General features: G+C 32.3%; 2 protein-coding genes across 2 annotated transcripts; both read right to left on the bottom strand.

Moving 5' to 3' along the window:
• Positions 1-2,673: 2,673 nt before the first annotated feature.
• Positions 2,674-6,751, bottom strand: LOC120080216 (pectate lyase-like). The gene is made up of 3 exons (XM_039034797.2): positions 6,545-6,751; positions 4,205-4,945; positions 2,674-3,257 (listed from the first exon to the last, which is right to left on the bottom strand). The coding sequence occupies exons 1-3, from the start codon at positions 6,688-6,690 to the stop codon at positions 2,897-2,899; spliced, it is 1,248 nt and encodes a 415-aa protein (XP_038890725.2). The 5' UTR covers positions 6,691-6,751; the 3' UTR covers positions 2,674-2,896.
• Positions 6,752-10,986: 4,235 nt separating this feature from the next.
• AGP6 (arabinogalactan protein 6) lies at positions 10,987-11,666 on the bottom strand. The gene has a single exon (XM_039033291.2). The coding sequence runs from the start codon at positions 11,533-11,535 to the stop codon at positions 10,987-10,989; it is 549 nt and encodes a 182-aa protein (XP_038889219.2). The 5' UTR covers positions 11,536-11,666.
• Between the last annotated feature and the right edge of the window lie 1,237 nt (positions 11,667-12,903).

The following is a 12,903-nucleotide window of genomic DNA, read 5'->3' as shown; positions in this document are numbered from 1 at the left end:
GGTATTCCTCTATGCTACCTATCTTATCAATAGCTTGCCAACACCAGTTTTTCAAGGTAAATCTCCCTCTAAACTTATGCTCAACAAACAGCTAGATTTTGAACATTTGAAAGAATTTGGTTGTGTTGTTTTCCCATGCCCAAGGTCATATAACAATAGAAAGCTTAATTATCGATATGAAAAGTGTGTATATCGAAAACTGGGTATGCATCATAAGGGATTCAAGTTTTGAGTAAATCAGAGCGTGTATTCATCTCTCGCATTGTAGTCTTTAATGAGCATGAGTTTCCATTTCAAATCGAGTTTACAATGACTGTGATATCCAGTGCTCAGCCTTCCTCGTCAATACTGTGGCTGCCTTATCCCTTAACCAGTGAACTGTCGCTTCTACTTCCTCATCCACCAGAATTAACTCATACTCCCTGCCACAACACACTCAACCCAGCCTACAAACTATCTCACCACCTCTAAACCTGACAAACTCATCCCCTGTTCCCTCTCCCTCACCCAATCTCAATAATAGCCCTCACACAACCAATCAACCAAATCCTTCAGCAACTCCAATGCCCTCACCAACAGAGACAACCCCTTTATTCAACATGACAGTACCCTACCTGACCCTACACCTCTACCCACTCAAACAGTCGCACATGTTCCCACTCACCCAATGATCATAGGGGGAAAAGCTGGGATTTTTAAACCTAAGATACTACTATCTCATTCCTCAACTGACTGGTCTCTCACGGAACCTACATGGGTTTCAGATGCCTTGCGCACGCCACAATGGAAAAATTCAAGGGACACTGAGTTATCAGCCCTGGTAAGGAACAATACTTGGTGTGTTCCCTCCTCACCCTCTTTGAATGTTATAGGGAACAAGTGGATATTTCGGGTTAAAAAGAATTCAGATAGATCGATTCAACGCTATAAGGCAAGACTTATGGCCAAAGTTTTTCACCAAAGGTCTGGTATAGATTTGTTTTAAACATTCAGTCTGGTTGTCAAGGCATCGACCATTCGTGTGGTTATCAGTTCTGTCGTATCTAAAGGGTAGAAGTTACGACAGCTAGACTTTAATAATGCGTTCTTAAATGGTTCCCTTGAAAAAGATGTATACATAAGTCAGCCACTAAGATATGTTGACACAAACATTCTAGATTATGTCTCAAGCTAAACAAAGCTATTTATGGTCTCAAACAAACTCCACGAGCTTGGAACAATATGCTAACAACCTTTCTTCTCTCGTGGAGATTTAAAAATACACGGTCAGATTCCTCCCTCTTCATTCTATGAAATGGATCTACCTTGGTCTTATTACTAGTTTAGGTAAATGATGTCATAGTGACTGGAAATGATAGTTTACTGATCAACAACTTGATAAAAGTGTTGGATACTTAGTTTGCTCTCAAAGACTTGTGCACTCTTACCTACTTTTTAAGTGTGCAGATTCATTATCTAGATAGTGGGATACTCCTCAATCAAGAAAATTATGTTGATTATTTCTGTGCAAACTTGGCTTTCACAATTTGAAACCAGCTTCATCTCCTAGTATTATGAACAAACAACTTTCCCTTACTGACGGCACACCTTTAGAAGATTTGTTCATTTATCGAAGTACAATTGGGGCACTACAATACTTAACAAATATCATACCAGACATCACGTACATTGTTAATCACCTTAGTCAGTTTCTAAAAAGCCAACTGATGAACATTGGAGTGCTGTCAAGAGGGTGCTTTGTGGACTACACTTTCAACCAGGAGTGAACCTTTCTATCTCAACCTTCTCCGATGCAGACTGGGCAACATGTAGGGACGATAGAAAATCTGTGGCCGCTTATTACATCTTCTTTGGAGGAAAAACCTTGTATCTTGGTCTTCAAAAAAGCAGTCAGTAGTTGCACGATCAAGTACGTAATCCGAAAATCGAGCATTAGCTCATGCTTCCATTGAAATAATATGGCTTAACGAACTGTTGGGTGAAATGGGTGTCATTACAAAATCAACTCTTGTACTATGGTGCGACAACTTGAGTGCTGACACCCTTGCTGTAAATCCGATGTTCCATGCTTCAACTAAACACATCAAAATAGATGTTCACTTTATTAAAGATTAGGTTCTCAAATGTCAACTCGATGTTTGTTATGTCCCATCCATAGACCAATTAGCTGACTGCCTCACAAAATCCTTAATACATTCACAGTTCTTCCTTATGCGCTCCAAGCTCGGACTTGTTCCACTCCCCTCTCATTTGAGGGGAATATTAAGGAGGAACGAGATAACGAGATGCCTTAATACATTCACAATTCTTCCTTATGCGCTCCAAGCTCGGACTTGTTCCACTCCCCTCCCATTTGAGGGGGATATTAAGGAGGAACAAGATGAAGAGCTATGTCAACCAAGCCATGTCAACCTATCCTACAATCAGTAATATCCAGTCACCAAATGTCTAGAATAATCGTGTAACAAATTCTGGTTGACTTTTTATTCATTATTATTTATTTTTTGCTCTTCCTAAATTAGGGAATATTGTTTATAAATGTCAGGCATTTGTATTGAATAAGATAAGGAAGAGTGGTAAAGAGCAAATTACATTTTCCCCTTCTTCCTAGCTTAATTAATTATACAATTTTAATTATTTTAATTTTCACAAACGTGATAGATAATTGGAGACTCGACTCAAAATATATAACTATATTCCTCATTTTCTCCCATTAGCTTTCACACTCACAAACATCCGAGTTCAACCAAATATTACACTTTCATTTTGCTAAAACCCAAAATGTTGGAAGGAAAATAAATTAACACAGGAAAAAATTTCCCGATATTCATGAACTAATTATACCTTTTTTAATATAATTTAACTAAAAGATATACTAAATAATGTAGAACTAGCACTAGCAGCGAGAGCCCTTGCGGCAGTTGAGGGCGCCGGCGGTAACGGTGATAGAGCCAACAAGAGAGGAGGGTCTCGCGCTGAGGCTGTTAGCTCGTGCATAGCTGGAGGCGGCACCGGCGCCGGACTGGCGGAAATAAGCGCCGTTCAACATCATGTCGCCCTCGGAGCGCCAATTCCAGTGGCGCCACTCGCTCTCCGGCGCGTCCTCGTGCTTTGTTACCTCCTTTCGGAAGCGATTGTAGGGCGCTGCAAATCTGTTCCCTTGGCTGTATATCGTTGGCGAAGCACTCCCTCCGATGGCGTACATTTCCCAGTGGGTGTAATCGTTGTTCACGACATGGAAATAACCATGTCTACATCTGCATAGTTAATATAATAAAATACATTTTATTACATAAACATGGGTCTAATTGAGAATGAAAGTAATCAATGAAAATTTGTTGTTAAGTTTGAACAGTTGTCTAGTCTTGATTTACTAATATAAATTGGACAAAACCGTTTTAAATTGTTTCGTTTTAAGAATAGACTCTCGTTAAACAAGGGATTAGATCAAACAAAAGAGAGAGTCAATATCGATATATTAAAACATTAATGTTATCAGCCTTTAAAAAAGGAAGTTATAGGCTACACTTTATCATGCCTCCTAGATTTTTCTTTTTTTTAAAAAAAAAAATGGTCAAATGGCAAATATTCAATAGATAACTGGTTGTTTTTTCTTTAAACCATTGCATATGTGATGTGCCCCTCTATCATCTTTTTTCTAGCCATCTAATTTTGCATGCATGTCAAATCCCATCAAAATTTGATGCACATTCACTTAGTCATAAATATTTCAAAACAACCAAATCAGATTTTTTTTTTCTTGTTTTTAGTTCTATAAATTTTTATCTTCTAAAATGCACATAAATACCTATGAATAGATATATCTTCATTTTTTTTTAAATATTTATAAAAACTTAGGTCGTGTTTAGTAAACATTTTGTTTGTGGTTTTTGTTTTTGAAAACTAATTCTATAGATACTACTTCCACCTCCAAATTAAAAATTCAATGGTAAGAAATGTGGATAAAATAGACTTAATTTTCAAAAATAAAAACAGTTATCAAATTTGTTCTATTTTTTTTTTTTTACATAAAAAAAAAAAAGAAAGAACACACAATTACAAAAAGTAGATCATTCCATTTTTTTAATGAAAAAAAAAAAGAAGGAAAAAAATTTAAAAAAAAAAGTTATAAAACAAACCTAAATAATTAAACACGAGCATGAAAATGAAAAAGAAAGAATTAAGTAGATAATTGATGATTTACCTTGGCATTCGCTGAACAAGTCCTTCACCAAAATGGTTAAAAGCAATAGTAACTTGCATATTTTTATCTTGTGCATAAGAATCACTATGTCCCAACAACATCACCTTATCATGATGTGTCATATAATTATTGGATATAGTAATAGCAGTGGACCCATGAATCGCATCAATCAACCCATCATTACAATTAGACAGAGAGCAATGATCGATCCAGATTTCTCTTCCTCCTAATATTGACACTCCATCACCGTCCGATGCAGTCCACCACCCAGAATGCTGTGGGGAGTCCCGTATATTAGCGTTTCCCCCTCTCTTACAATCGTGAATATGAATGCCGTGGATTATAATATTTGTGGCGTAATGGATTTTTATACATGGCCCACCTGCCACATGGACGCTGGCCCCACGTCCGTCGATTGTTTTGAACGAGTTCATTACGAGTTCTTGGGTGAGTTGGATTACCATGTCACGTTTGAAAATGATCCACAAGGGTTCGTTTTGAATGACGGCGTGCCGGAGAGTGCCGGGGCGTGGGTTGACAGGGTCGTCGTCGCCGGCGTCCGTGACAACGTAGAAACGGCCGTTTTTTCCTCCGATGGCGTTTTTGCCGAAGCCGATGGCGCAATCGGCTAAGCGTTTACGATTGGTTGCCCAATTGGAATCGCATCTCCAGCAATCGTCTATTGGGTTTCCCGTTCCGCAAGAGAAATATCCCAAGTTTCTCCTTGATGCATTTATGCTCCTACATAGCAATAATATATATATATATATATTGAAAATCCAACTGAACCATTTATATTATATATAAGACTGAAAACTAAATCGAATTCTATATTTAGGATTTAGTTTGGTATATATTTTCTTTGAATATGTTGATTTCGTTTAGTTGTGACCACCCTTAAGATGGTTTGATTTGAAAATTTTCACTTTGATTCGATTCGATTTAAGATGAAAATACACGTGGACTTAAATTAAGTTGGACAAATAATTAGCCAACAACTGAAATACAGGTGGACTTAAACTACTAATAACATACTACTAACAGAATATAAGAGAAATATCTCTTAATAAGAACCAATAAAAAACTAGAAAAGTTTATGAGAAAATGCATTTTTGGGTATTGAATTTGTTTGTGATTTTTAGTCATATCTCTAGGTTATAAAAGGCTACCTTTTTTATCTTTGAATTTTCAATAATATCGACTTTTACTTCAATTAATTCAATAATCTAAACTATAAATAGTTTCAAATTAACTAATTGAAATTAGTTACCATTTTAAAAGTAAAGATTACTAATAAATAACTAAACTCAAAACTTAAAGATAAAAATATAATGTTTTGAAATCTAAACACCAAATATAAAACTTATACTAAAAAGCATTTCCCCAAATTTTTAAATATTACTCTGCTTTGATTTTATTTTAGCTACTTGTCCTTTCAAAATATCAAATCATGGACTTCCAACCTTTGTTCTTTTAGTCATTATATTCCACCTTCAAATAAGAGTATTCAAAAAATTTGATGGATTCGAAAAAATCGATCAACCCAACTCAATTCGTACGATTTGGATTGAATTATCAACTTATTTGAATTGGGTTGGGTTGGGTTGAGTTCAAATAAATAAAAAATTTATGGGTCGGGTTGGTTCATCGGTTCATCTAATATAACACGAACCAACCGAAATTTATTATTAATTTTAAAATACATTTTTTTTATTACATATAACACAATTATTTATACATATATTGATTTTAATTTTATTTAATCCAATATTTTTTTAATAATTTATTCTTCAACAGTTTCTTTGCACAGGAAATTTTCATTATATAAATTGAAATTGAGTTGTTAATCTTAATTCAATATATGAAAATAATTAACCCGAACCAACCCAACCCAAATATTTCATGGTTGGGTTGGATTGGGTTAATTTTTTAATAAGGATTATAAGAAATTTACAACCCGAACAATTAGGTTGAATTTAAAAAGTCTTTCAATCCAACTCATGAACACCCCTACCTCATGAACACCCCTACCTTCAAATTGTCTATTTGTCATGTATTTTTTAAAAAGATTATTTTAATCTCTATCTACAAAATTATAAAACAAAAATTACTCATAATAGAAACTCTTTTATATAAATTTATGGTTACATTAAAAAAAATAATTAGTGAGTGATGTTAATTGCCAAAACTTTGTTAAAAAAAATAATGAACATGGAAAATGTAGAAACAAAAATGGTTTTCTTTTTCTAAAAAAAAAAATACATCATGAAAGTAAATATTTTAAAAGTAGGAAGAAGCGGACCACATATATGGGAGAATTAGAAACAAAAATGTATGTACCTTTGAACATCTTGAACGACAAGATGCGGATGTTGATGAACAGAATGCAAGGAGGAATTGGAAGTTGTTGTTGAAACAGACATAGTGAAGAAGAAAGAAAGAGATAAAAGAAGAAAGAGAAAGGAAAGAGAAGAAGAAGCCGCCATTAGAGTTCAAAAGAAGAAAAAGTTTGAAGAAGAAGAAAGAAGAAGAAAGTGTTGTGAGTTTAGACAAAATGAGATTGATGCAATTATATAGAAATATAAAGCCGATAGTACAGGCGTGATTGTACCATAAATTACCATTTGTGGGGTCTCAAGCATCATCGTAATTTCAGGTTTTTTAAATCCTCTCTCTTCAAACAACACTCAAGTCAATTTACTTTGACTTTCTTCCTTTACTTTCCTTTTTCTCTTGTCGACGCCGCCACAGTGTAGCGGATGGTTTCACATTATTATTTATCCACTCAGTGATAATGTCATTGTTTCATAATAATTAGATTAGATTTAAATACATGCATAACAATCGAATCCAATTGTTGGGGTTATAAATTTCTTCAACTCAAATAACCCTTGTTAAAAAATAAACTCAACCCAACCCAAACCAACCCAATTATTATTGGGTTAATCGGACCATTTATTTCAAATTTTGTTCTAAAAAGAAACAAAACGTAAATATGTAAAAATCTAATTTAATTTTTATTATATATTGAATTAAGATTAACAACTCAATTTCAATTTATATAGGAAAAATTTTCTTTCTAAAGTGCAAATAAACTACTTAAAAGAGTTGTTGAAGAATAAATTATTCAAAAAAATATTGGAATTAAATAAAATTTTAAAAAATATATGTATAAATAATTGTGTTATAAGTAACAAAAAAAATATTTTAAAGTTAAAAATACATTCGTGTTGGTTCGGGTTGGTTCTTGGTTCGGGTTATATTAGGTGGACCCATGAACCAACCAAATCCATAAAATTTTCATTTATTTGAACCCAACCCAACCCAATCCAAATGAGTTAATAACCCAATCCAACCAATCCAAAGGTTGGGTTGATTGGTTTTTTCGGGTCATGGATTTTTTGAACATCACTAGTCTCAATAAATAGAAAAATAAAAAAGAAATTAAAAGAAAGCAACAAAATAAGTAATATAAGAATTTACATGAAAAACTCCAAAATTTAGTCTACACTATATAAAAAATGTTATAATCACACAGAATAAATATCGAATGAGTTACAAGAACTCAAGTATAGAGAGTTGTGAACTCCTGAAACCCTAAAGATAAAAAGTCGATAAAGTATAAAATGATGTTTTTCAATACTGGGATCCGCAAATTTTTTGGGCCAAATAAGTTCTAGAGTTTAGAACTCCTACTTCTCAACTCCATGGGCTTAAACACACCCTAAAAATTTGTGAACCTTTTTCTTCATTCACAATTAGCGAATACAAAAAGTGAGTTTAGTCCGAGTTAATAATGTTGAGAATCTCACCTTGGAAAAACTAAGGGACTCACACTCTTTATAAGATAGATGAGTTACTCCTCTCATTGTCAATTAGTTTTGAGATGGAGCCTCATACTCTCTAACATGGTATGAGAGCCCATAAAGCCTAAACGGGTGATGTCATTTTGAGATGGAGTCTCATACTTTCTAACTAACACACCTAAATTTCAGGTATTTTTAACTAAAATAATTTGAAACCAAAATTATAGGGTATTTTATAATGTTTGGAGTCTATCATTTTCTCGAACTTTTTTAATACAAGATAACCACTTTTTTAATATTTTGTCAAAATCTAACTGTCTGTTGAAATTAAAGTTGAGATTTTTATGTTTTATCAACACTTTGGATAAAACTAAATTAGCTCAACCCTTTTGTTTTTTTTTTTCCTACGGTGACTTTTGAGGGATTTAGAGCTATCAATTCGAGAATTTGTAATTTTGGATTCACACCAAAGGACTAATTATTGCAACTGCTTTATTGGCTCCTAAAGTATGTAAGTATTTTAATTAACCCCTCCATGAATTTATAAATACGAACATCCAAATATTTCCTTTTGGAATTTATATAATTTAGGTTTAGGTCAATAAAGTATCTGTAGGCTCATCAAACTTGTAATTAATATTTTACTGTACTCAAAATATATTTATTTAAAAATAATATAACAACCGTATTAATATCGCTGCCTCTTGCTTTCAACTTTTCATGGAGATTACAACGACCCACTCCAAAAATAGTTACTATATTTGATATTATTTTATAATGTATTTTAGTCATGGAATATAACTTATAAAGTTTAAATATTGTAGAGCTTAATCACGAATGACACTTATTATATAGTTTCGAGATATACCTCTATTTTAATAAAAAAAATTATCTTTTTAGTTTCCAAATTTGGAAGAATACGTGTGTTTGATCTCTTTTCAAAACATACATTTTTTGTCTCTGACTTTTTAGAATAGATACGTTTAGATTTTGAAGAATAAGTTTAAAAGGCTATTTTTTATTTCTATTTTATATAATTATATGAAATTTTAAAATTAAAAGATATGTTTAAAAAATAATTTTAGAGAGAAAAATTAATAAGTGGTTTTTGAAACCTATTTTTACAAGTTCAAGAACTAAAAAGGTGTATTTTGAAAACTTAGATACCAAATGAAACTATTCTAAAAAATTTAGAAACTAAAAAAAATGTTTTGAAAATTTAAAAACCGAACGACATTAAAAGGTAGTTTTTCCTTTTAATAATAGTTGTAATTTGGTGTTGGATTCACGTGAGAGTAAAAGGATGATTAGATAAAGACTTCCAAAAAAAAAAAAGTGGTAGGGTATGAAAAAGAAATAAATGTATTTTCTATTTATTAGCATTATTATGTATATAACAATTTAAGTAAAGCTTAATAATACAATTAATTTTTAAAAAATAAAAAATGGACACAAATAAAATGGATTTGGAATCCAATGTTTGAAAACAGAATGATAGAGGTTGTTGACGATCAAAATCCCACAAATTACGTATGAGTTTGTTGCAAAAAGAAATACTCCCAATTGCCTGCTTTTTCAAACATTTCTATTTTAATAGCTTCACTGCAAATTTATGTAATAATTTCCTTTCTTCCCATAATTGTGGAACCAAAGTAATCCTTTTGGCTTTTTTTCTCTATCGTGAGATGCATGTTAAAGTATTGATTCAAAATACGTAAATCATTACTAATTAATTTATCAACTTGTTTTATGTTAAATGTTTATATAATTATTATTTTGTAATATCATATCATATATAATATATTACATATTACATATTTATATTTAATAAAAGTAATTGAATTTATAACATAAAATAGTATATTTGTTATTGTTTTTATAGTTTTTAATATAACTATGCATTATAAAATTTTGAATTCAAAGTTTCATAATTTACATTATTTGGATTACATAATTCATAATTTGTATTTATATTGGTTGAAAAAACAAATCAACAACGAATATGAAAACATAAAACATAATTTGAGTTGTCTAACAAACAAACTCTCGCTAAAAGATAATCTAATGGGTTAAATATCGATTGCTCGTTCTAGCCTATAAATGAGATTTTTAATGAGAATATAATGGAGTAAAATTGGGTTTGTAACATACAAAACATAATTTTATGGTATTTGGTATAATTTAATGGAAAAAAAAAAATCAATTATGTTCACTTAATAAATTCTTTTAAAATCACTTCAAAACAATTAAAATAAAATTATTTATATTATAATAATTAATTTGGAGTTTTAATGGGATAAACTTTTCAATTACTTCCATTAATATTGAAAGTGAATATTTCCGATTTAAATTCTTAAACAGAGTCGAGAGGAATGAAGAGAATAGATAAATTGATGAATGATTATGGTTAGAGGTTAACATAATTGCAACCTTTTTAAATTTAAATCTATCATTTTTAATGAAAAATTTAAATCAACCATGAACATAAAAAAACAATAAATTCTAATAAAAATAAATCAAACACAATGAAGAATAAAAGAGAAATCATTATTGTTATTTAGTCCATTTGGATAAAAATCAACTTTTAAGGAACTAAATTAAAGAAACATAAATAATATATGGACTAAAATTGAAAAATGGGATAAATTTTGAAATGATATTTTAACCTATTTATTATTTTAAAGTAAAGATTTGGCTCGTGATTAAAAAAAAAATCTTGATTAAATGTTTTGAAAAGGCATCAAAACAATGGCGATTAAAATTCAGGTGAATTTGTAAAGAAAAAAAATGTTTTTAAGAGTAAACCAAAAATAGAACTTAAAGAACAAAAACATGGAATATCAAGTAATGGAGATTCAAAAGATAATATGATCATCCCTCTCTCAGAGAATCATCAAATACAAATAATATTTAATAACAGAATCATTAATCTCTTCAAATACAATTCAAATCCATCTCACATTAAATTAAAAAAGCTTAGAAGGCAAAGAATCCAGCAACGGCTGAAATCCCAGCAACGGCGGCAACGGAAACTTTCAGGAAAGAACCTCCACTCGCTGCATCAGTGGGTGAGTCAGCGGGTGCATCAGCAGCAGCTTCGCCGTCGCTGGCTGGTCCGTCAGCAGGTCCGGCGGCAGGTCCAGTTGGGGAAGGTGGAGATGACACGTCGGCGTCGGATTCAGGGGCTCCAGCAGGGGAATCAGAAGAAGACTCATCACCAGCAGGGGCGGAAGCAGGGCCACCGGCAGCAGGGCCACCGGCAGCAGGGGATTCAGCCTCAGCCTGGGGGGAAGAAGCAGCTCCTTCGGGAGCACCGGCGGCGGATGGAGTGGCGGCGATTGGGGCGGTGGTGGCGGCGGCGGGAGACTTGGAAGGAGCAGCTGTAGGAGTCTTTTCGGCATCGGAGACTGCATGGTCATCGGCTGCAGGGGAGGAAGCAGGGGAGGCGGTGGGGGCTTCGGCGGCTGAGACAATGCCGACGACGGCGGTGAAGAGGAGAGCGAGGAGAACCAATTGACGGGCCATTGTTACTGATTTGAGATGGGGAAATTGAATTGAAAAAGAAGAGGAAAAGAAAAAGAGGGAATGATTTATTTAGGATTCTGAAGGTTGCAGAAATCCTCTAATGTATATAGAGAAAGACTGCAAGACCAGAGAATGAGTTTGAAGGACGGAAGGAGAAGGGTATTTAAAGGAGTTGAGGACGACGGTGGAGGATTCAATCTGAGGTTGAGAGCAATCGGCGGTTTTAGCCATTTTTAGTCGGCGGCGACCGAGTCTCACGGCGGCCAGAGCTCAACTGTATTTTGGTTATCTTCTCTACAATTGCGGGAGAGAAAACAGAAAATACAGTTGTCTACAGCTTAGCTTGCCACGTCTTATGCTTAAATAATAATAATAATTTGGAAAATTTACTATTTCGAAGAATATTTATGTTTGTTTTCAAGTTTCCAAAACGGTTGTTTTTAGTTATCAATAAGGTGCATCTCATCCTCCATTTTCAAAATGTATTTTTTTTTCTAGTCTTAGGCCTTTTAAAAATAGATTTAAATGGTCTATGAGATTTTTTTAATTATTATTATTAATTTAAATAAGTATATGAGATTTTAGATTAAGAAAATAATTTTTTTAAAAAAATTATATCTTATTTCTATAATTATTTTTCTAATTTAAAATAATAATAGAAAAAAAAATACTTCAATAACGTTTTAAACTTATTCTTAAAATTTTAAATAATAAAAGATATATTTTAAAAAATTAAAGATTAAACACACCTATTCATAAAAACTATAGACTAAAAAAGCACATTTTGAAAATTCAAAAACTTATCCTTCAAAACTAAAAAGATGACTTTGTGCAACTATATATTTTTTTAATCGTATCTTGTGAGCAACAAACATAGGCTCCATAAGGTACAACCCACCCCGTGGGACGCATGATATAGGTACCGCTAGGATATTTTGAGTCCACAAACTTACTATAACTTCAATGTAATATTGACTTAGGGACTGTTTGTTTCATAGGTATACAGATTCTCATAGAGTAGACATTCAGATAGATGCCAATGTTGAGGGTCATTTTAATTGATGGTTATAGGATTTTATATAATTTAATTTCACGTTAAAATCCATAAATAAAAAATACCCCTTATTTTTATGCATTCACATCAAGGATTATTATGAGATTAAAAATTAAACTTTAAAAGTTAAAAGTTATCCGTGATTTTACATATAGATCCAATAAATTCCAACATCAGTTAACATAAAGATTATTAATAGATCTCCTCAATAGAGTAGACATATTATTTCTAATCGTCTTTGATTTATCTTTGATTTTAAAATTTTGATTTTTATTGTTTTTTTAATCATTTTTAGATTTATTTTAATACACCCT

The sequence above is a fragment of the Benincasa hispida genome, chromosome 6 (assembly GCF_027475165.1).
Source record: "Benincasa hispida cultivar pf3 chromosome 6, pf3_genome.v1.1, whole genome shotgun sequence".
NCBI lineage: Eukaryota > Viridiplantae > Streptophyta > Magnoliopsida > Cucurbitales > Cucurbitaceae > Benincasa > Benincasa hispida.
Note: the sequence above shows the minus strand (reverse complement) of the source record. Positions and strands in the feature narration are given on the sequence as shown.